The sequence below is a fragment of the Anopheles cruzii genome, chromosome 3 (genome assembly GCF_943734635.1).
Source record: "Anopheles cruzii chromosome 3, idAnoCruzAS_RS32_06, whole genome shotgun sequence".
NCBI classification, from domain to species: Eukaryota; Metazoa; Arthropoda; class Insecta; order Diptera; family Culicidae; genus Anopheles; species Anopheles cruzii.
Window position 1 is genome coordinate 67,692,130 of NC_069145.1, and position 24,222 is coordinate 67,716,351.

General features: G+C 50.9%; 4 protein-coding genes across 4 annotated transcripts; 2 read left to right on the plus strand and 2 right to left on the minus strand.

The window, feature by feature from the left end:
- Positions 1–2,270: 2,270 nt before the first annotated feature.
- On the minus strand, positions 2,271–2,898 carry LOC128274259 (histone-lysine N-methyltransferase PRDM16-like). The gene is made up of 2 exons (XM_053012392.1): positions 2,884–2,898; positions 2,271–2,786 (listed from the first exon to the last, which is right to left on the minus strand). The coding sequence occupies exons 1-2, from the start codon at positions 2,896–2,898 to the stop codon at positions 2,271–2,273; spliced, it is 531 nt and encodes a 176-aa protein (XP_052868352.1).
- Positions 2,899–3,630: 732 nt separating this feature from the next.
- Positions 3,631–5,677, plus strand: LOC128272813 (protein PTCD3 homolog, mitochondrial). The gene has a single exon (XM_053010693.1). It carries the CDS (start codon positions 3,744–3,746, stop codon positions 5,664–5,666), a length of 1,923 nt encoding a protein of 640 aa, XP_052866653.1. The 5' UTR covers positions 3,631–3,743; the 3' UTR covers positions 5,667–5,677.
- Positions 5,678–6,197: 520 nt separating this feature from the next.
- On the plus strand, positions 6,198–8,383 carry LOC128270844 (protein artichoke-like). Its single transcript, XM_053008269.1, has 6 exons — positions 6,198–6,250; positions 6,297–6,479; positions 6,795–6,931; positions 7,001–7,573; positions 7,643–7,731; positions 7,796–8,383. The coding sequence occupies exons 1-6, from the start codon at positions 6,198–6,200 to the stop codon at positions 8,255–8,257; spliced, it is 1,497 nt and encodes a 498-aa protein (XP_052864229.1). The 3' UTR covers positions 8,258–8,383.
- Positions 8,384–9,095: 712 nt separating this feature from the next.
- On the minus strand, positions 9,096–23,740 carry LOC128275727 (uncharacterized). The gene is made up of 10 exons (XM_053014335.1): positions 23,724–23,740; positions 22,917–23,078; positions 18,558–18,882; positions 18,053–18,485; positions 17,829–17,977; positions 17,603–17,743; positions 16,585–16,617; positions 15,819–16,421; positions 13,822–14,751; positions 9,096–11,734 (listed from the first exon to the last, which is right to left on the minus strand). Exons 1-10 carry the CDS (start codon positions 23,738–23,740, stop codon positions 10,907–10,909), a joined length of 3,621 nt encoding a protein of 1,206 aa, XP_052870295.1. The 3' UTR covers positions 9,096–10,906.
- Between the last annotated feature and the right edge of the window lie 482 nt (positions 23,741–24,222).

The following is a 24,222-nucleotide window of genomic DNA, read 5'->3' on the forward strand; positions in this document are numbered from 1 at the left end:
GCTGGAAGTGATTGATTTACGTACGGTTTCGAGCGGCCTGTCGGCGAGTAAACAAAGATTGATTTCACAAGACGGTCCTGGCCGGGCTTAAGACCGGGTTGGTGGCCCAAAAAGAAAATGGGATAAAAACTGCGCGGGTTCGCGAGTGAAACTGCAACATTGTTACCCACCTGTGACGCACTCGGGCGGATCTAAGATCGGTAGCAAATGCACCATGGCCTGGTAATGTTTACGTCCATCAACGCACGGTGGTATAAAGTTAATTATTTCCACACTTGCCACGGGAACCAAGCCTCGGCAATTTCGTAAAAAAATGAATTTCGTGGAAAATTCGAAACGACAGCAGCAGTCGGCGCCGGCGTCGAGCAGTTTTCCTCGAGGGCGTCTTAATAAATGAAATTCCTTCCCCTTATATTTAATTTCGGTTTATCGCCTACGCAACTTTGTTTAAAAGGGCTCGATCGGCCTTTGCGTGCCCCGAAAATGGTGGAAAGTAGACGAAACCTTTTTCATTGTCCTGGGTCATTCGGGTTCACAGATTCGCAGAGAACGAAGCATGCCCTTTATTAATTTATTTTATTTTTTAAATTAAGCGCATTCTTTGGAGGACCCTTTTCCCGTCTGTGGGAGTATCCGAAATGGACTGTAAATTGAACCACATACAGTAAGTTAACAGGAATCAGTTGGCACTGATTGGCCACTTATTGATTACCAGCTTCGCATCAGTCGTAGGCTTAATTAATCGTAACGAGAAAATTACCCACCAGTCGCTGACGTTCACCATCCCGGTGGCTTGAGACGCTAGGGGGCCATTTCGAGGTCCACCTAATGGTAACGACGGTTTGGCACGCGCGTTGGCCACATTCGGCCAGGTGATCGTGTCCTGTCGCCGCCCCAACAGAGCCATCACGCGTGCGCGTGCATGTTGGCGTGGAATGTTAATCAACTTTCGGTGGCGCTGGGCCGCGTAATGGCCGCGTAAACGGAGCGAGTGGTTACAGTTAACGGAAAACGGCAGCGGCAGCAGCAGGATCGACCGAGCGCTCGGAAGATGAAGAAGCTTAACGACTTGTCAGCATTTGCAACTCTCGGCCAGCGTTATGACGTGGGGGCCTCACGGACATAAACATGCCGCGGTTCGCGTTTTATTGCCAAACCAGTTCCCGGCCCGATGCGATGTACGGTGTTGTAAAATTCACCCTAATGACCACCATCCATCCGGTGGTCCGGTGGTCATCGTTTAAGTTTATGACTAATAACGCGGTTCTGTTCCGCCATTCTGTTTTTCTGAAAGGATGTGTGCTGAACCTCGCCGATGCGGGATTTATTTTTTTCTTCTCCAACGCCTTTCAAGTCAATCTTGCAGCACAAAGAGAAAATGGTCCACCAAAGGTAGATCGCCACCGGATATGGTGACCGGTGCCCCTTCCTAGCCTCGGCGCCTGATGCGGTTCTTGGGGCCGGCATTATCATTAACATTACGCCACCATAATTACGGGCTGTCGGTTCGAATCCTGGCGGACACGATGTGTCGACCGACAGCCCGTCGGACTACCGTCACGATCGATACGTTGATTTTCCATCATTTTATTGTCGTTGACTTTAATTTGCTTTTCTGTTCACTGTCACTTTTTTCCCACATTTCGCAATCTTTAATCGAATAAAACATATCTCGCCATTAACGGGGCGGCAGCCCACCGCTGTCACCGGGGCGACACCGAGACGGCGCATTCTTTTTCGTCACCTCTGTAATTATCCCCGGGCCCAGACGCACCTTGCCAAGTTCCCAGGGATATCATGTCACGCGAGGCGGCAACGCACGGCAGCATCATCACGACGACACTCGGAACGGGCCCTTGTGGAGCCGATGTGATAAATGCATCCAGCGTCAGCTGCCGTCGGGCCCCCGGAGCCGCCTTAAGTTGGCAATCATAATATTTGCGAAAACTATTCCAACGCCATTAACGAGTCGCGGTACCGACAGCCCACTCGAGTGCCTCCGCGGTCGTGGTTAAAGATCCACACGCCCGCCATTAAGTGTCCCGCGCACCCCCGGCACCCTCTCCAGATGCCGGAGAGAGTGCCGCGCCGTCGAATAAAGTCTTCTTGCCGTGTCGATGGGACACGGCACGAAGCGACCCGTCTAACCGTCTAGGCTAGAGTGAGAGCCCGTCCCATACGCTAATAGCATCACATAGTTGTGATTTTGGTGCCGAACCAGCCGACACCTAACACCGCCGACACCGCGGGCCCGGCGGGGTTGCCTAGCGTCAGAACTTCACCTTCGTCGTGTAGGTGGCCTGTACCGTTTTCTTGAACTCATCGGCCAGCTCGGCGATTTCTTCCTGCGTCAGGGCACTCCGCTTCCGGCGTACGTACAGCTCGTTGTAGTTCAGTTCCATCCCGAAATCGACCCCTTCATCGTCTTGATCGGCGTCGTCGTCGTCATCTTCGTACGCGGATCCATCTTCACTTTCACTGTTGGAGAGTCGTGGGCACCTTTCACCGCCGGTCGCCGGTTGACTGTCTGCTGAGCTCATCTCGCGCACCTTACTGCCCTCCTGAGGCGATGTACTGGCGCTCCAAGATCCGTCGGGCGATTCACGGGGCGCATAGGGATCGACATGATGCGTTAGAACAAAGTGACAGTACAGATCGTCCTCGTTGCGGAACGTTTCGTTGCAGTACCCGCAGCCACACTTGATCGTGTGATAATGCCTCAGCCGATTGTGCGTCATCAGGATCTCGAAGGTGGAGTACCGCTGATGGCACAGATCGCAAACGAACTGCGGCGGAGAAATGGTAACAACTGATCAAAACCACAGTGCCATTTGTGGGCCGCAGTGTCCCTTTGCTGTTCGATGGCTTCGAAGGATGGCTTACTTGCGTTTCGGACATTTTCTCCCTGGCTCTCGATTCACTTCTCAGAACGTCCTCCGTGGTGGTAGAGATCTTCTCGGCAACTATCGCCATCGGGCGTTTATCGAGCCCCAACGTAGCTTTATCGATAGCCGCCGAAATCGTTTAGCTACCAGATGACCGATCGTCAAATTAACATGTTGTCGCGAACGTGATTCTATTAACATGGCTACAGACCCGGGTTATATTTAGTTCAAACGATCATCATTGTGCGCCATTAAAAGAAGAGTTGGATATAAAAAAAAAATACTAGCTAGACGCAATACTGTACAATGGATCCCTTTGGCGCAGTAACACTGTCCACGATCAACAGCAAATATTACGAGAAATCAATGGCTTCGGCTTAGATACGGGTTCCTTCTTGGGAAAGTTATCGTTTCTTTGCGAATGCCTGCAAAAGGAGATTCTACAAATCACACCGGCGGTGGTTCACCCAATTCGGTGGTTCATCCAATTCGGTGGTTCATCCAATTCCAGAGAGTTCATTATTTTTTTTTTTTTTTAATTTGAAATTCTAAAACTCGACTCCTTTCAATTCTCACACACAGATGGCGCTTCAGCAACCGGCTTTCTGTTTTGACAGTTAACTCTCAATGACGTAACAAACTTTGTCAACAAAACAAACTTTTTCTTCGCAAAGTTCGGGTCGAAGAGAAGAATTTATCGTTTCTTACCTAAAATTGACTGTCCAAAGGTGGTAAAAGATGCATAATCTGTGCAAATCCTTGCACCGGTTACGGTTGCAGTGGCGCCACCGTTCGCTCCGTGTTTTCTCCGCTCAGCAGAGCAGCTCGTCACAGCAACCGGCGCCGGAATCGCGAAGCATGGCGACCGAGAAAATAGTTATCCCACAGCGAATCGAACGCGGTCCGACCGACATTCTGATGGCACTGTCCGGCACGGTCGGATTCGACCCGACAGCGGCACACTACAAGTACCACGACGATCCGTATCTGATTCCGCTGTCGAATGCGAACAAGAAAACGTTCGCCCTGGCGCAGGAAGCTGGTCGCAAGGCGGCCCACTGGATACGGCAGGAGAATGCGAAACTGTTCCAACACCGCGAAGCCGACCCACCGGTAGAAGCGTTCGTGCCGACGATGGTCTACAGTGAAGACAGCCAGGTAGAGACGACCGATCTTCAGAACCTGATCGACAGCGTTCAGGTGGCGGATGCGATTCTGGTGTACGGTTTGCTGAAAAAGAACGGCATCGAGGTGGATGATGGACTGAAGCAGCAGCTACTGGAACTGCTGTGTTTCTACAACCACGAGGACACCCTGCCGGAAGAGGCCATCGAGGAGCGCTGGTTCCGCCATGGAACCGTGGGGCGTGAGCGGCAGCGTAAAACGTGGAAAGATTTCGAACTGGCCGAGGATCTGTTCCACGGGCTCGAGACGAAACGCCCGGAACACTACTGTGCCCTGATTCGCGGTATGGCGCGCTACTTTCAGATCGAGAAAGCGTGGGGCTTGTATCAGGAGACGATCGAGAAGGGCATCGAGCTGGACACGAACACGTTCAACGCCCTGCTGCACATTGCCTCGTTCCTGAAGGAAAGCTACGACAAGCGGTGGGAACTCGTGTGCGAGGTGATGACCGCCATGAAGCAGCAAGGTGTCAGGCCAAACCTGGGCACACTGAACGGGATTCTGCAGACGGTGACAACGATCGGGGGCTACAACCATCCCCGGACGTATGCCCTGAAAACGTTGTCCGAGTTTAAGCGGCTCGGCATTGAACCGTCACTGGCCAGCTGGTACTACGTTCTGATCATTTTCTGTCGGGAACGGGGACCCGTCAGCCACGTGCTGCACGACATTATGAACGAGATCGAGGGTAAACGGTTCACGGTGCGGGACCCAAAGGATGTGTTCTTCTTCGTCACGGCCATGGACGTGTGCCGGAACCATCTGAACGACAAGGAGCTGGCGAAGCGCGTCAACCAGCTGCTGCACCACGGTGACAACTACAATCTGATCGGTGATTCGTACAAAGAATCGATCTACTATCGCCACTACTTCACGCTGCTGGCGACCTCGGAACCACTGGAAAGTTTCCTCGAGACGTATCACCTGCTCGTGCCGAACGTGTACATTCCGGAACCGTCGGTGATGGAAGACATCCTGCGATCGGTCGAGATGAGTGTTGCCGTCGAGCACGTTCCGCTGCTGTGGTCGCACATGGTTCAGTTTGATCATACTTGGCGCGAGAATCTAGTCAGCCTGCTGCTCAACATTATGGTCACCAACCGTCCGTCGGCCACCGACCCGAAGCACGCGGACCTCGATGAACGGTTCGCGACCATTGCCTGGGATGCTTGGAAGCGACAGGAAGAACGGCTAGAATCACCCCGGCGGGCAGCGACCAACAATGCGTCCGGCATTTCCGGATCGATGCTGGGGGACGTGTTACTGCTGTGTTCGCGTGCCAACGACTACGAGAAAGCGGTAGCGACCTTTACCAAGCTCAACAAGGAACGGCACAACGTAATCGGGGAACCGCGGGTGGATGGATTGCGTGAGTTCATCGGGCTCTGCATCACCAACCGGACACCGTCGCTGGCCATCCAGTGTTTGCAATATTGCAGCGAGAATGGGTTCCCGGAAAGTGTCGAGCTGGGACAGCAGATTTATAACGCTTTCACACTCGATCAGAATCAGATCGATAAAATTAAGGGCCTTGTCGGAACTGAGGCACTAAAGCCACTGGCCGCCGCTGTTAGTGAAACGGCGAGTAAGGAATAAACCATTCTCCGTGGCCCACCTACGGTAGTTCCATTTAAATAAACGTTCAAACAAACTTATGTCTTTGGCTGAATGTTGGCTAGTCTTATAAATTCCTCCCGAAACATAATTCCAACTTCGTTCAAGGTTTTTCCCGGTTTTCTACAAACCAAAGGTTTCATCAAACGGACAAATGAACCAGGAAAAGCATCAATTCGCTAGACGGTCCGAGTGAATCCTGCCGCAAGTATTCCGCGACAGCTGCATCTGATACGAATGGCGCGTACGGTTCGTCGTGCAAATCGGTAATCGTTATCGTTATCAATTAAAACTCGATGCGAAGGGGAAAGTGCGCGTATGTGTTTTTTATGTTCCTTTCAACATGTCACGGCTTATCATTATATACACGACGACGGTGGCGTACTGATTCGAGAAATAGCAAGCACCAAAAGGCCTTCCCAGGTCCAGTTTCTCGCGAGCTGCCACCGCTAACCAAACGATTCGTCGCGTCGTCGCGAACAATTCCCGTTCTCAAATGCCAGTATTTGCGAGATGGCCGGTTGTAGTGATAATTTGTATCGGAACGGTGGCCGCCCTGGACCCGAGTGATAAACTTCCCACATTCTGCGATTACTTGCGATGCTCGGCCAGTGGTGAAGATGGTGCCCAAACGGTAACTATTCGTTACGATCGGACACTGTGGACGGATGGAAATGGAACACACCGGGAAGAGTTTGATTTCCGCGCTTGGAATTGGACCGAATTGTACGCTTTTCCGGACGGTACGCCAATTGAGGTGATCTTCAATGGACTCGATGTGATGCAAATCGATACGTAAGTGTTGCGTGGAATGCTTTTTGAATTCCGGTGCGTTCATAGTTGCGTGAATCGATCCCTATCTAAAACCTTGAGTATGGCCATGGATGATTTAGGATTCCTATCCAGGACAAACCCAAAACTGAGCCCATCCAAATAATGTAGCGTTAGGTGTGTTATCAAATTCATCCATGGTGAACTCTGCTTATCAGATTAGTCCCCTCCGCGAAGACGTCCAAACGGGTGAACAAACGGGATATGAGTAAAGCATTGGCTGCCGTCAATTCTCGTAATTTTTAAGACTTGTTTTGCTCCCCAATCGTTAAACAACAGATTGTACGGTAACGAGCGGGTCGCCAGCCTTAACTTGGACGAGAACCAAATCGCCAACGTTGCGCGAGAAGCGTTTGAAAACTTTAAGCGTTTAACAAGACTGTCCCTACGAAAAAATTCCATCAAAAATATAGAAGGTAAGCGAAACGGACACAACATTTTGAAAGTATTTTTAACTATAACGAACTGAATCCTCCTCAAAGCAGCATTGCTTCATCCTTACAATGAGCTCCAGTTCCTGGACCTGTCCCACAACCAGATCGCCAAACTGGATGCATTCAAACTGCAAGCGCTGGTATCGTGGCCCCGCTTAACGCACCTCAATCTGTCCTTCAATCACATCAAAACGGTCACGAACCAACTGGGCAAGCTCGAGCAGCTAGTGTGGCTCGATTTGTCCAACAATAAGATACATCGCGACGCGAAACCAATCGTCCTGCCGGGAAACATACAGGAGCTGCGGATGGACAGCAACCAGTTGACAGATTGGCCGTTCGATGGTGTACCGAACTCACTGAAAAACCTTTCGCTGCGTTTTAATGAGCTGCACTCGGTCAAAACGGCGTCCGGTGTGCAGCGTTTGGATCTGTCCTATAATAATCTTTCCGACATGGAAGGAGACTGTTTTCCTTCCCTTGAAGAGCTGGATCTGTCCAGCAATCACTTCAACGCTCTGCCGCTACTGAGCAACACGACGGAACCATGGCCTCTGCGGAAACTGACCTTCTCTCGAATGCCAAATCTTCAAACTATCGACCGAAACTTCCTCTCGAAAGCAAGTACGTGAAGCGGACGAAAGCTGACACGATATAAACAGCACGATACAGAGTTTCTTGATTATTCTGCAGCCAATTTAATGGACCTGAAAATATCGATCTGTCCAAAGGTAACACACCTTGAGGCAAATCTTTTTACGAACCTGAGTGCACTGGAAAGGGTACGTAGAGTTAAACGATTGGACGCTCTTCTCTTCTAATCGCTCATCTTTTGCGCCCTTGCAGCTAGACTTGAGCTACAACGGTCTTCAGCAAATCCCGGAGCAGCTGGCCCACTGGGGCAGGATCAAACACGGCGTAAACCTGCAGGGCAATCCGATTAACTGCAACTGTTCGATGCAGTGGATGTTGGATCGGTTAATTCCGGAGATGAAGCGGCACAGGGAATTGCACCACCTTTTCACGCGTCTCCGCTGTGCCCGACCCAGCATCTTCCAGGAGCAGCTGCTCGTCCATCTGACCGCCTATGACAACGTGCTGTGTCGATCGACGAGAGAACTAATCGGGATGGAGCACGTCATTACCGTGCCCGACGAGTCGGAGAAGTGGATCGTGATACAGAAGATCATACTGGCCGTCCTGATCGTGTGCATCGTTATCGTTGCTTGTTATCTCATATACTTAAAAAGGAAACCGCGTTACACGGTGGTCCCGAAAATTATATGGACGTACAAAGCGGGTATGTAACGATGGATTGGAGCCATTACCGCCTCCCTGGCTTCCTAAGCTTAGTCGAGAAAGTGTGCGACATAAGTGACGCCAGGTACACCAGTGCCGGGTATCTCGGTCTATTTCGAATTGATAGCATTAAAGCCTCTGACAAACATTTAACCGCTCTGACAACCGCGTGTTGTATTTCGTTTCTAATATGTTTTGTCTTTTATTCGTCATTCAACATCGGTTTGTCGGTATATAATCTTTCAGCAAACTTCACGCAACAACCATCTACAAATGTGAGTGCTTCCCTCGGGCGCTACACCGTATACGCGCCACACTAGCTGTGGGAACTCTCGATTCCGGTTACCATGCTTCTTCACCTAATCGAATGCCTACAGATACTCTGTTCTCTGCCATTGCACGGCCATTTCCTTAATCTCTCTACATTTCATGGAACATGCATATATATATTCTGACTATATCTGACCCACCGCAACGCGGAATGGGTTTGCTTCTCATGCGCAAATGTTTTTAAAACAACTCTTAGTTTCCCTTCTTCCAAAAGTGTCGAATGTTGCAGAAAGGATCGCAGATTAAACGAGGCCATCGGAAGAAAACAAACACTCCGCCAGCGCTGGAGAGCTGCGGTGCGGCGTGTTAGACTTATAGCGGGGTGATATAGTGTTTCTTTTTGAGCTTCCAAAGCACGGTTTCAATTTCAATTTACTGCTCTCTTTCGATAGATCAACCGGTGGCCGGTGTAAAAGATCTGATTTAAGTTCATGTTTTACACCCAATGATATACTCTTTTTCCAGATATTTTGCATTGTGATTATACCGTTATTCAATTTAGTTAAGTGGCTGTGATGCGCTTGCACTAATAGTTTAATAGTTTTTTTTTGTTTTGGTTAAAATGCTTCATTACATTTTTGCTACTTGTCGCTGTTCGCATTGCACCGTGTCACGTTGGCGTTCTTCGTCCTTCCCTCGAGAGCCATATTTCATATTACCTAACAATTTTTCTATCATACGTAGAAGTGTATAGAAAGGGCCTTCGACGTTCAAGAGGATTGAAATGCCAAATAAATTCCATTGAACCCATTGTGTGGCTTTATGACCAAAGGAACAATGTTGCAACAAAACTGATCTCGTCAGTCAAACTATCTAATTGTAATGAGTAATTTTTAAATTGTGCGTTCCACGTGTTTGATTGGGAAACCGATCGACGCCCAACGGTAAAAAGCGATACGACATCAAAACGATCGTAAACCGCCAACGGCTAGTAGGTTAGCTTCCGAAGAAATATATGTTTTGAGCAACGTCCTGTGATGTACGTGTTTGGTTTCTGTGAGCGTGATGCTTTTGAATTTTTGGCGATCTTTACCACCACACACACACACACACTTCAAATTTTCCACGAACTGAAGTTCGCGTTACTACATATTGATTAGTTAATCTTACGGAGTTATCACTGTACCAAGACTCCACTTGCAGCCTAGTGATCGCGTGATCGCTCCACACGGTCTTTTTATAGATGAATATTTGGTTTATCTATCATAGCGCGATTGGTCGACTGGGGTGCGAGCTGTGGCCATTAAGCACCTCTTGTTTGAGTATACACTAAAATCGAGGGTTTTTTCTAGTTCTGCTTAAAAGAGAGAGATAGACAGAGAGACGGGTGTCTCCTAATCCCAAACACGATGCGAACGATCGAATGAAGAAAGTTTAACGCGCGCGGGGAGCGACGGTGAGATTGGGGATAAAATTAAGTTTAAAATATTATTCCGTAAACGACGGGCAACGGTTCCATTATCTACTGAAAGCTATTACTTTTCCGTAACTATTCGCCTTAAAATATGCTTATATAATTCTCTGTCTCTTTGCAAAGTCTTTTGGTGTATGTGCTGCTTTCACCCGAGAACGATCCAGGCGATCTATCTGGGGACTGTTGTTTAATTTAAAAAAGAGTTTGTTTTCACAAAAGAGACTACCGGCGTCGCCATTCCTTTATTAATATTTATGGCAATTTTGCCCACGAGACTGACTGTACACATCCCTGTCTGACTCACTGACACCGTAGCCATCATCCTGATATTGGCTTATGCTTATCGCATAACTTTGTGCCTCTATTGACTTGGCTGATTGAAAACCTCTATCTGATACCAGCACACCTATCCCTATCCTCCATTTCCCATTGATTCACCATCGTTATACGATTGTGCTCCGAACCATCATCGGCCAACGAGGCGTCGTGGTGTTCGTCTGTAGGTTTTTATTTGCCAAAAAACAAGATTGCCAAACCAAACCACACGCATGATTCAGATAAGTGACTAATGCTTTAGCTCCACGTTCTGCCAAAGGTGACCTTTGTCCTTCGATTTAAATATAATATGGCCAATGAGCATAGACTTGTTTCGGGTTTATAGGATCTTCTATCTTTGCTGTGTGTCATTTTTAACAATTTATCGGTATCGAATTGTACAACCACCAAAACCTTTTTCGAAACCGTTGGCTATCCCTAAAATTCCCTTCTGTGCTCTGATGGCTCCCTAGTTGTCGACTCGAGATTTAATCTTTTTAAATGCACCGAACGGCCTCGATCGGCGGCGCATATGATCCCGTCCAGTGACTAGCGCGCAGGCCTCTGGCCATTTTTTGTGCTGTTTCCGCGGCTGTTGATCAATCGAACGTTGTCCAGTGGCTAAATGCTGGCTTCGATTGTCCGTTGCATCCTGACTGCCTGGGGGTCGTCTCACCCATGGCGCCGTTACTGACCATCGTGTGTTTGTTGCCGATGATGTGGCTGCTACCACTTCCGGCGCTTCCGAAACTGCTCCGGCCATTCGTTCCCTGTACGCTACCGAGCAGAATGTCGACCGTCTTGGCGGAGTGCGCTTGTGACCCACTTCCACCGTTCATGTGCATTGCCGGCTTCGTGCCGCCGGCGTCTAGCAGTGCGAACTTATCTAGACCATAGTTTCGCAGCAGTTCGAAGTCATCCGAGGTGCTACCGCTGGTAGGTGTGGCATTGGGACCAACACCAGTACCCTGGCCGCTGGTCGGTCGTGAGGTGCTTCCCGGCCCTTGTGCACCCGGTTGATAGGAAGGTAGCGGTGGTTGGCGTTGGTGATGGTGCGATGGGGACACGTTTTGTTGGTACAACGGTGTGAAATAAGGATAGACGGGATTATTAACACCGAGACTGGCCGAGGGGAACGATGCGATCGGCACGGTGACACCGGGAGCGTTTGGAGCCAAGCCAGCGGGATGATGATGGTGGTAGCTGGAGGTGGTTAGTGCGGAACCAGATTGCGGACTTGCATGCACGGCGGCCATCGGTTTGGCGCGTTCGTTGAGCGGATCGAAGTCCTCCAGCTCGAAGCTTGAGTTGGTGGTGTCGAGCGTGATTAGGTCGAGGGAATCTTCGCCCAGTGGGGGTGTTGTGGTGTGGTGTTCGGTGTTTGACCCCGTGGATGAAGCGAAATCCGGTGTGTCACCGTTTAGAGACTGCGAAATATAGGCGTTGGGAGCGTGAGAAATGAAACACAGGTACGGTCACCGTCGCCTGAACCTATTGTGAGGTGAGGCACGTCTGCGCAGTGGGAACAGGCCACCGTCCAGCAGTGGAATGGGGGTTTCGAAAATAGCAAACGGATTGCAAAAATTCTACGGCGAAGCAAGCAACCTCCGAGATACATCGGATCATCCGGAATCGATTGGCGTGTAATTCAAATTCAAATACAGCACAAACTAGTTCTTGTACGAAACATGAGCAACAGATTTTTATATCCATCTCGAATTTATCGATAAAGTAAGCTCTAGTTAAAATAATGAGCATCAAGCACGCTACTAGTTGGTTTGGCCGAATTCAAAGAATAAATCCACAAAAGCAAAATAAAAGTTACGAAATCAAACATGAAAACACAAAGAAAAGTTTGAAAACAGATACGAACGTAAGAAGCATACAAACAAGCATCAATCTACTGTTAGTGTATGGCAATCAAACACAACACGGGCACGAAAAGCATTCCGATAGTTGGATGAAGGGTGTAAAACAGAAGCAAACCTCCACGAGAAAGTCGCTTAAAGCGACAGTTTTCGACTTCCAAAACCACAACTCGATAACACGGAACAATTAAACAGTACATGACTAAAACAAATCGGAAAAGTTGATCGGATGAACAGAGAAAGAGAGAGAGAAAGAGATCAATGATAAAGGCCCAAACACACACACAAGAAGGGAATTGAGAAGCGTAAAATCGTAATGAGAAAATGGAGAAAGCAAGATACACTTAGAGAGGAGACAACGTTCTGTACACGAGAAGAGAAATATGGAAACAAGCCCACAAAAAGGGAAAAATGCAGACAGAGTGAAGGACGGAGAGAAGGAAGGAATGCCTATCCCGTGAATCCCAGTTCCATTGGCGGGATTTCAGCATTGCCCATGTACCGGCAACTGTTGGTGCAAATAAAATGGAAGATAAGCGGTGCTCAACAGTGGTGATCGCTGGCGCCCAACGGTAATGATGATGATGATGACCGACAATGATTGACCGTGTAGTTGACACATAATGCACGGGATGCACAACTTACTTATGCGTAATGAAATGTGTTCCCCCAGAACAGGCAAATGGAGATGATTTCAAATCTAGTATATACAATCCCCCACAGAAACAACACGCACGAAACGAACAGCGAATGGATTCAAACGGGTTCTTACTATCGGGGGGTACAGGGATTGGCCCTCTTGCTGAAGGCGCTGCCAGTTGTTTCACACCGCCAGTCGATCGGTTGCTGGGGGTGTTTCGGGGTATGGTTAAGGATAACGGGGGTCATTGTGGCAGAGGTTGAGATCCTATCCCAGAGATCATCGTCAACAAGCCCTCTCTCTTGTTACTCTTTGTACTGTTCCGGCTTCAGCTCCGGCGTCTCACAGCCCTTCCGATGACGCCCGCTATTGCCTCCGGTGACCCCGGGGGTGGTGGTCGAGCTCGACAGCTCAAACCTCCTGATTCGCCACCGACTGCATACTCAGCTTGCGCTCTATCTTGACCCGTGTCTACACAGTTCGTTGAAGTCAAAGGACCAATCGAGGGATGCAATCGTGCCGAAGAGAGGTTGGCCATAAAACCCGCAACGGGAGGGAAGTGGTGGTTTAGTGATGTGTGTTTTGGGGGACGTCGAAGGTTGAAAGCGCATTCAGTGGCAGTGAAATTAAAACATGGAGCCGATAGTTGCGATCAGTATTCACATTCACATGAAGGTTCGGTTTTGGTGTGTGTATTTTGGAGCAAACGAGCAACGGCAGGGGTCAGGAAAGAAAAATGGAAGGAAAAAGAGTTGAGAAAAACGGTTAATTTTCCATTCGAAACGAAGGCTGTAGAAGTGGGTGATAGAGCAAGGCGGTGGCGCAGAATGGTGGGAACCGTCTACGATGGTCTACTCTAAAGGTGGTCCAGGGTCAGGTCAGGCCAGGGCAGGAGAGTACACCGAGATCACGCGAAAGATCCTCTTTCGAAGGGGGGCCGCAAGGGGGACCGGAAATTCGTGGCGCAGAAGAAAGCGGGTGGTTTAAGGGTGGTTCGTTTCGTTACCTCTTTGCGGAAGGTGGGCTTCGGGGCAAGCGGTGGCCGTTGCGGTGGCTGCGGCGCTTGCACCTTCGGTGGGTGTGGCAAGGTATAGGCATGCAGCAGCGGGGGCTTCGCGTGGGCCGCCGCCGTTGGCCCCGTCGGTGGCTGGGCGGTTGTGGCGGGCTGCAGTGGCAGTATGTGGTTGCTGCCGTTGCTGTTGGAGCGGAGCGGAGGGGCGCCGTGCAGCAGCTGTTTGTGCGGTGAGTGATCGAAAGTCATGGACATGCTGGTGGTGGTGGCGGTCGTGGCGAGGCCCGGCTCCGTGGTCGTCGTGATCGTAATCAGCTGTTCCTCGTCCTCGTCGCCCAGCAGCAGCGGTAACAGTTCGTTCCGTTTTCCCGTTCCGGTCGCCGCCTTCAGCGGCGGAGGGGGCGGTGGGGACGGCAGCGAGGGCGATTGGTCGGCCAGCGACGATGACGCCGTTGCGCCGGTCCCGGCCACCGGCTTTGGTAGGGAGGAAGGTATGAAGTTGTTGTAGGTACGATAAGGTGACGAGCTGGAACTGGACGTCGAGGGGGGCGACATGGGGGGAGGGGAAATTTGAATCGCGGCCAGCGCATCGGCCGCCGACTGGAACCGCCGGGGCGGAATCGGCGGACACGGCGCGTCCGGCGAGAGGTCAAAGTTGGCCTGCTCGTCATCGTTGTACTCGCTGCTGCCATTGTTGTTCCGACCATTGGACCACTGGCCACCACCACCACCACCATCAGCCCCGCGGCCGCGATCATGCAGATTTAAGCTCAGCAGAGGCTGGTGCGACCGAAGGACGATCGATTCCTGTATTCGTGGCAGTGTCGTGTGATTGGTGGCCGGCGGACTGACCGGTGCTCCTGCACGGGACCGGCCGCTGTTGTCACCACCGCCGCCGCCGCCGCCTGCACTCGATGGCTTGAGCTGCAAGTTCACATTGAAAGGGGCGCGAATCGTCCCCAGACACACACACACACACACACACACACACACCAAACGAGAAAGGACGCATGAGATAAGCACAGCACACAGACCTCGCACGCTCACAGTATGGTAATATGTTTGGCCGTGATCAAAGGGAAGAAATGAATGGACTCGTGACTCGTAAACGGTGGGTGAATGTGAGTGAGAGGTTTGTTAACACAATTGTTTCTGCATGGCCAAGAAGCACCACGGGGCACACACCGGTGTGTAAATGGGGCGGGAACAGGCGAGCATGCGTTGCCCGCCGAGATGGTCAATGGAGTCAGCGTGTTACTTTACAAATGATCAGAAAAACACACATCACAATGGATGGACAGCTAAAAACATGACTTTTGGGGCCCTTGAGTTCCTTGCTAATGCTGTAGAAGTATTGATTAATTCGCTGTAGGATCTTTCCATTGGAGAGAGAAACTTACTGTTGTAATAAAAGTTGCACAAAACTATGGCACACCACACAACGTTACTACACACACGTCACAAGGCGCTCCGTAAAAGGATAGCCGTTGCGTTGTTAGTCACACGATACGAAACAAAGGGGCGAATCCACACTGATTCACAATGCAAAAATACGATTCGCTCTCAAACGATCCACGCATGGCGTAGGGCCGAGAGAAAACATACGACGTCAGTTAACAAAACAACCAATACGGAATTGAAACAAATATCGAGCTTAAAGACATCATTCGGCGCGCGATCAGTCAGTTACTTCTTGGGAAAAAAATCCATTGCTTATCCTAACGCAAGCAACGATCGTTCGAAGAAAGGAACAAAACTCATAGAATGAAAACGAAAGAATGGAAAACAAAACAACAAAACGCAATCATACGCAAAACAAGGTTTTTCCTTTCGTTTTTTGGCAGGATGTGCTGTGGCAGGGTGAAGGGAAAAAGTACTTTTGGGTGGTAAGGGGCACGCGGCCACGCGTTTCGCTTCTCTGTGGCATGCAACGGGCGCGAAAACGGTGTCCGGAAGAAAACAGAACCACATGCAGGCAGCAACATACTTACACTCCGATTGACGGCCGGCGACTTGAACAGCGTCAAGTGGTGCTGCATTTCCTGCCAGAGGTTCATCTCCGACGACGAGTTCGAGCTGGTCGGGCTGAGGGTCGGGCTACGAATGTCGCTAGCACTGCTGCTCACCATCGTCGCCGTGGTGTTGTTGTTGACCGTACTGGCGGCACTATGGTTGCCGCCTCCGTTGCTGAGGTTGTTGTTCGTAGCGTAGCTGGTGCCGCCAGCAGCACCACCACCGTGGCTACCAGTGACCGTGTGGTAGCCCGAACTACTGCTACTGTTACCCATGCGATGGTGGCCACCGCTACCCATCAGAATGTGCGGTGAGTTGTACAGTGAGGTTGAGGATGGCGTGAGCGTCTGGTGCGGATGGTGCGTGTGATAGACATCGTCCGGCAGGGCAATGGTTTGCGGGCGTTTCGGGAATACGGGTGAGTTCGGGGCTGACTGAGGGTGGCCAGCGCCGACGTCGTACTGGTGGTGCAGATGCAAACTGCTGCTACTGTCCAGCTTCGTTTTCGGTGGAGTCGTTTCACGAAACTTGGACCGCAATCCTTTGTACGCCGTCTTGACACCTTTACCACCTTCCTTGACCTGAAACGAAAACGCGTCGATTAGTTGTGGGCCATACGGGAAACCAATCCCAACATTCCTCCGAGTAACGTGAAGCCCCCGGATTGCGAAACGGGTTCCTCGGAAAATGTTCCCCAATTTTGACCTGCCCCTTATCGAGCTCTTTCGTAATTGACCCACTCACCGATTTGACCGCCGAACGTACAGCCGGATTAGTCTATTGTGAAGCGAACGGCACACGCACACAGGGAGGTAGCGGCAGCAGCAACAGCATTGGCACGGGCAAACGGTGGACCGTGGCGGCAGCAATATGGGCAAAAGCAAACGTTACCAAACACAACGGAACGGAACACAGTGACATGGAAACCGAACGTGGGACAAGTTATGATGCCGCACCACCACCACCACCAACCAGCCCAGAATGGCCACGCAGCCCGAGGGGACATCCCGTGAGGTTCGCCAGCATGATGAGCAGTTTTTGGGGAAAGCCACCGATACCGATCGGAAAGTCAAATGCAATCGAGGATCAACCCGTAAGCATCCGAGCATTGCGCATCCGTGAGAAGCAAGGTGTGATGAGAGAAAAAGAGAGATGAAAATTGATGAGCTTTCGAATTAAATGAATGATTTGTGTGTTTGTCGAACAGGTGAGAAGTAGAGAGAGAAAAACAAACGAACGACAAAAGAACCGGGAAGGATCGTGACTGCTAAGCATAAAATAAAACAAATCCATGCATTACGAGTTTAACTCGGCTTCTTATCCTTTATTGCAGGATAAAATGGTTGAATGAAAGTCTTTCAAGTACACTTTTCTTAAGATTCTTTTGGCTATCGCTACACTTAAAGTAAAATAATTGCGCGTTTCGTTCAATACTACTTTCGGCTCTTAACTATTAACTGTTTGGAATGTAAGCAAAAATTTGAAACTAGGTAACAATGCGTCAACCGCGTCTTACTCCGTCGCGATCGCGAGCCCCATCAGGGCCTTTCCCATGGGAGATCAATATCAAATGTATAAAACTAATGTCCATTCGACAGCGCACACCGATTTAGTGTCAGAAGCAAAACGAAATAGATAAAAAAGGACATCCGAGTAGTGAATAAACAAAATGAAATCGCCAACAAGAGGGCACGTGCATACAGAAGAATGAGGAAAATGAACGGTGAGAAGGATCCTAATCCCGGTGTAACAACGAATCTACCTTGTCCTTGAAGTTCTTCAGCAAATCCTTGTACTGTTTCACCTTTCGGCCCGACTTTTCCGCATACCGGAAGTACTCGACTTCGAACTCGTCCGAAAACCCCAGCCCGGTGTTTAGCATATCGAGCCGCTCTTCGATGAACTAAAAAGAGGCGCATAGGGAAAATAGAGAACGGTGAGCGAAAATGTCCACCGTGTCCGACTATCGTACTGCGCCGTCAACGTACCTGCTGAAAGATCTGCAGTTGCAGCATGTTTGAGAGGAACGGCCGTAAATGTGAGGGCCGCGACTCGATGAACGTTTCCGGGTCGAAGGTAATTTTACCGTTAAACTTGACCGCGTCCCGATAGCCACCGATTAATTGCACTAGAATACCTGCAAGCAAACGGCATCCGGTGGTACTACATTAGAGAAGGAGGTTCGCCGCGGGGGACCAGCTTTATAACGAACCTAGAAATATCTTTGAAACCCGATCGCCCCGATGATCGGCCGGGTTGGAGAGCTGCTTCTTGAGCGAGGCAACCAGCTCCTGGGGCATGCTTTTCACATCGTCGAACGGTGTCTCCAGCGTTCGTTTATCACAGTTCAGTATGACCACGTCACCGATCTCCTCCCGGCGCAGCGTCTCGTACACCGCCTCCGGGACGCCGATCAGAAATGGCATCGGGGCGCCCAGGATGTCGACCATCTGCATCGGCAGCACCGGGATGAAGATGTGCTGCCACACCATCGGGTACAGGAACGCGTTCGCTGCCTGCACGCACGACGACAGGATGTCTAGCCGCCGGCTCACGAAGATGATGCGCCGCTCGGCCAGCATCGCAGCGAATATGCCGATCATAAACTTCGGTTCCACAAAGTTGTAGTACTGGTTGAGGTTATGCTGCAAAAGAAAGCGGAACTCATTAGACCGCAATCCGCAAGGCAGATCTTTTCTCTCGGGACGATTAGTTACGTTTTCCGGAATACTGGGAAGCTGAAACTGTTGAGGTCTTTGGAAGCTGAACGTCTGTACGGGCCGATCGTAGTGCAGTTTCAGGCAGGCGCCCGGCTCCGGGACGCCCTTGCCGTACGATTCGGCCAGGAAGGCGCCGAACTCATCCGGGCGGTTCTTCTTGATGTCCGCCAGCACGTTGAGGAAGCGCATGAACGTGTCGTGCCACGGCAGGTACGTGATGATCACCATCGCGGTGGGCGATTTCGGATCGTGCCGGCAGAACCCGAAGCGCCATTTCGAATCGATGTTGGTCAGCACGAACGAGTGCACCTGAATGGTTCGACTGTTGGGGAAAGATGGAAACGCAATATTTATTCACCGTGGCACATGCTTTCTTTTAAATGGGTCGCAACGTTAAATTCGGTTCCTAACAGAGCTCAACTAAATCACCAATATTTTGTGAGCCAATATGTGCTCAATTTTACGTCCCCGGGATGCGTCGTGTTTATCGCAACACTAAACAGAACACGTTTCACTGATTGATTACCGGGCAGAGCGAGGAACACGGACGCAGAGATAAAGAATCGCTAAAATATAATGCAAATAAGATAACGACCATACCGTTTGCCGTTCGAAAACCGTATAGAGCACGCGATCGACAACCTTGGACCGTGTGTGGGGTTGAGTCAACATATGACTAGTGAGTCACGCGAAAAAAACCAACCCCAGTTCTGCTGACGCGCTATCGTAATTTGGCACGTTAGTGCGGTCCCCGCGAGTTGCTATGCTTTAAATGATTGCCGGCAACATTCGTACATTACTTTACGGTACTCAGAAAAATGTGATTCATTGTGTCGAACCAACCAATAAATATTTGACCATCGACCACCTTTTGAATGGGTTTTCTGGCACAGTCACTGTGTCAAACAATCGGCCAGCGCCCATAACTAGCTTTAAGCTACGTAAAACTTAAAGCCCTTTCCATGACACATTCGAATGCAACAAGAATGATGCGAAGAAGAGAAACGGCATTTGGTAGTTAAAGAGTCACGGCAGCAGCAGACACACAACCTGTTTCCCAGTGTCGGGTGGTTACGTAAAATCGGCCACTTGTTGCGGGGCGACCGACACGCTGGTTCCGCTTCCGCTGTCGAACCCCTCCACAGGTAGCCGCGCGTCGTGATGGGGTCATTTGTGGTGAGTAATTAATTGATTAAATATAAGCGTCCGGCGGTTGGACCGTGGAGGGCTCGAATCTCCTCATCTGGCGCTACTCGGCCACTCGGATGGTTATTAATCGTGAGTGCGGACTTTAATTATGTTTTTTTGTGTTGCTAAAACATAAATAAATCGACGATGAATAACTCGAAAGTTGATGGATAGAATAAAAACGGCAAAAAACGAATCCAAATGCGAATCCGTGCTCCGTGTCCGGTGGCCGGCGGCCAACGGGCTTGTCCGGCAAAACAATATGTACCACGAGAAACAATAAAAAACATGGTATTACCACGGAACCACGGGGCTTGTGTTGGACAACGAAAACTTCCTCATCATGATGACCGTGACCACCCGGCGTTGCGGTAACCCGCGGACGGTTTGGGCGAAACTGCCGAGCATATACATACCGTCGACCGTAACGACGCCGTGGCCGCAGCGTCAGCGTCGACCCGATGACTCACACCCGCCGGTCACCTTGCTCGACAGTTTTCCTGTGCGACTGTGGCTTCGTCAGATGACGAACGGGGCTGACCAAAATCGAAAAAGGGGCTCAACGAATGGCGTAAAACAAAAACTAAACCATCCACCTTTATCCCACCGTCTTTGGCGTGCCTTTGTCTTACGACGACGCGGACCCAACCCCCGGCGGGTCGGCCACAAGGTGACTCAAGAAGGCTTAATGAAGAGCAAAGTAATCTCCGCGCGACGGCCGTTCGCTCCACGCTGGCGCAAGTGCTTCCACGTGCGTGCGCGAGTCGAGAAGAAGGAAGTCAAGGCATTCCGCACCGGACAGCAGCGGTCAAGAATGCTGCCGCGCGGTTGGATATAAACGGTGCGACCGGACCCGAAGCCAGAAGCTCGGGGAAGAAGCGGATGATCGGGAACAGAACGCTCAGCTGCGCGCTGATGAGCGAATTCCTGCCCACCCTGAGAAGTCGTCATCGGCGCAGTGTCCAGCCCTGTGAAAGATGCTGGTCGGAAGCGCATACCGTAACCGAAGCCGCTATCACGAGTGATGACTTCCAAGCACAGCGAACGATACCACCTCACGCGATCGGAGCGCCTTCTCCGCGCACCGGAAATGGCGCTCCAATTTGAACGAACCCCCGTAATAACAAGATTCAATCTTCGCCTAGCGACATCAGCCGCGTGTGTTTGTGTGACTCTCCAGCAGCAGCAGCCCCAGCCCCGGTTCTGATCAACCGCCCGGCGGGGTGAGGAACAACCGGTGAACCGTGGCAGTCCGCGGGAAGTAATCAACGCGGACCGTGTCGACGTGGAGCCGGGACGTCGTCGTAGCGCTGCGGTTGGCAGTTTCTTCGACAGATCGGAGTTCCAATGGCCGCAAGTTCGGGGTTTTAATCGACACCCTGTCTGAAGACTTTTGCCGACATACGGGTAGCTCTCCCCTTCTTACGCAACTGACGGAAATCATTCAATTATCGCCCCGACACGTTGACCATATTAACAATCATTACGCGATAAGTCGCCGTTCGTGTGACGGTTCCATTCCGGGGACTTCCGGGGAATTTTGTAGAAGAGAGTAGGCAGACGCAAACGCAACAAACCGATTCAATTATCTCGGCTCCCGGCTGAAGGATACAACAGGCATTCCAAAAACCTTGGCGCGTCCCTCGCGAGCCGAACAAACACAATCAACTAACTGCTGTAACGCTAATCTCGTTACGGTGGTCCCTCAATGCCCCCCAATGGGGTGGTCACTCGTCTGGGGCGTAATTCGATAGATATACGCCCGGCGAGCCCAGCCCAATCCGCGCCTTATCGCCCTTCCATACGACGTCATCATCGGGCCACTCGGGCGGTACACGTTGCCACCAACTGTTGCGTGACGCTGTGGGTGCGACATCGAACGGAACCGAAGTTTGCGTGCCGCCCAGAAGGAGTTGGCCAAACATAAACAAACCCAAACCAGGGCCGAAGCCCTAGCCCTGTTGGCAAGGTGGCGTTTGCATAGCTCACCGCGAGTGCTACCTGTCCCCACCCCGGGGTCAAGCGGGCGGTGGTCATGTAGATTTGCATAATACGTGCCAAAATGGGAGACTTACGCCTGCACGTTAGTGCGGTCAGTTATCGGTGGCGCACAATAAGAGGCGCGCGACCAACGGAGCGCTAGGCCTCAAAATGTTCCATAACGTCCCAAAGGCAAATGAAACGCCCGCTTCTCGAATGATAAACATATTTTAGAATGATTTTCTGTAGTTGGAAACTTTTAGACTCAAAGTAATACTATGTTGACGACAGGAAAGGGGTATTTTTCAACGTGGTGCCCATAGTGCCAACCTAAGCGGCAAACAAACGGCTCTCCGAGGTCGCATGATGGAGACGATAATAAATGAGCCGCGTCGTAACATCATCGCACGCACTCTGTCGCCAAACGACAGCGCCAACGAACCGTAACGAGCATCGTTCGAAGGCTAACGAATGTCGCGTGATATGCATAGCTTTACTCCGAACTCAGCTGGCCACACCGGCCACCGGCCACCCCACTCGGGCCGCGTATCGTTCGATGCCGGTGGTTGGTCAGTTTTCACATCCGAGCAGCGATAGTACGAAAGTGAAAGCTGAGTGCGCGTATGAATATTTCGATTTCCGCAAGCGAAAGACCTCGGATCGTGGAAAAGAAACGTTCGAGAATCAAACAAAAGCCAACGAAATCAAAACCCTCAGCTCATAATCAGCGCTTTCGTTCGCTTATTACCAGTGCAAAGCTGCGATTAGTATCTAAAGGGTTTCCATGTGATACGGCGGTGCCCGGCAACTTACTGGTCCATTCACCGCGGGCTGAGCCCCGGGCAAAATAATTATCAAACCGTAACCGAGCTAAGGCTACACATTATGGTGAGGCTGTGACTCCCACACAGCCGCTTCAAGTCCACTCATTAGGGCGAGTTTTCTTGCTTCCTTCCCGGGACGCATAACGTGGCCCGTCCTCGCATTAACAATTCATGATCAAAAGCCCCCGGGGGGGGCACGGGTGGGTAAAAACGAGTCATCAGTGTGCGCAGATGATGGGACGACGAACTCGTAGTGCTTCCGATGATAAGTGAATTCTTATCGGATGTCGCCACGGGGCGACACTTGCCTCATGGCATGAGACATCGTATGGTGTCCAAGAAACCTGCCACGGCTGCTTCTTACCTCTCGAAGGCGCACGGAAAGGCGAACGCTGGAATGTCGGCTATAACCTTCGCATCCTTGAACGACTCCGGGAAGCTTTCCACGATGTAGCCCGGCGCGGAATCATCTGGCTTGCCGGGAGCAATCTCGCACCAAAACTCAAACAGTCGGCTAACATCCTCCCTGGGGAAGCGGAAAAGAAGGAAGATTAAAGAATGTTACCAAATTGTGATAATCAAATCGACGCGCCTCCTTCGATCGGTTCCCATTTCCGAAATGGTCGTTTATCGTCATCAGCCCACCGCATAAAATCCAAGGCTGTTGAGGCAGGCCTCGAGCTCTGTGGTCCGGATCGAGGACACACCTTGTTTTTTTCCCACCACCAAGGCAGGCGCAATACTTGGCGTCGAGGACCAGCAAAACACGGTCCTGAAAAGCTGCGAGAAAAACGCACCCACCGCCGGCCCAGAAAAGCCTTGCCCAGGAAGAAAATTCCATTCACTTCGCTCCGTCTCCCTCTCCGACGGCTCTCTCGCTCTCTCAAACAAACAGCGGAGCTGGCGCTTTTGGGTATTTGTTGTCCTAGTAGCAGCAAAAGCAACGAGAAGACTCGGTGAGGATTTCATCTCATCCGCCCTAGTTTTTCGTTCTCTCTCACGGGTCGCCCGTCCTTGCTGCTCACTACACACCATGAATGAATGGAGAGCGCCTATCCCAGAAAGCAAAAAAGGCAAAATCCTACGACGTCGTACACACCCAGGCCACTTGTGGTTTACTATGGCGCCATCGAGCGGAGGAAAAAACGATGGGACGTGAGATTATACTTACTTTATTCGGGAGTTCATGTCCCTCCGAAGCAGATGAAAAGTATTGCAGTTTCGCCACCTAACGGGGACACTACCCAGCGAACTCGAGCTCACTGCATGCACACACACACACGCGCGCGCCCGTCACTTACGACACACCTCGATCCGCGCGTCCACGATGGCGTAAAATCGCGAGAAGATTGTGGGGCCCTTGAGAAGCTGCCTCTCGACGCAGCTCTACAGAAATACACACAATCGGTCGCCCCAGCCAATGGCTCCTCAATTCAACATCGCTGCTTCAGCATACGCACTTACACACGCCCGCACACACACGCACACACTCGCCCACACGTACGCTTTCACAGCGTAATCTTCGACGATTCCGCGACACTCGGCGATGCAATTTTTGCTCGTTTTTTCACTTCCTTCGACAGAGATGCATCTCGTGCCGCCCTTGCTCGGTGCACAGCACGCACGCCCGGATATGATGTGGATTTCCTCGCCCAGTCACCCTTTGGTTG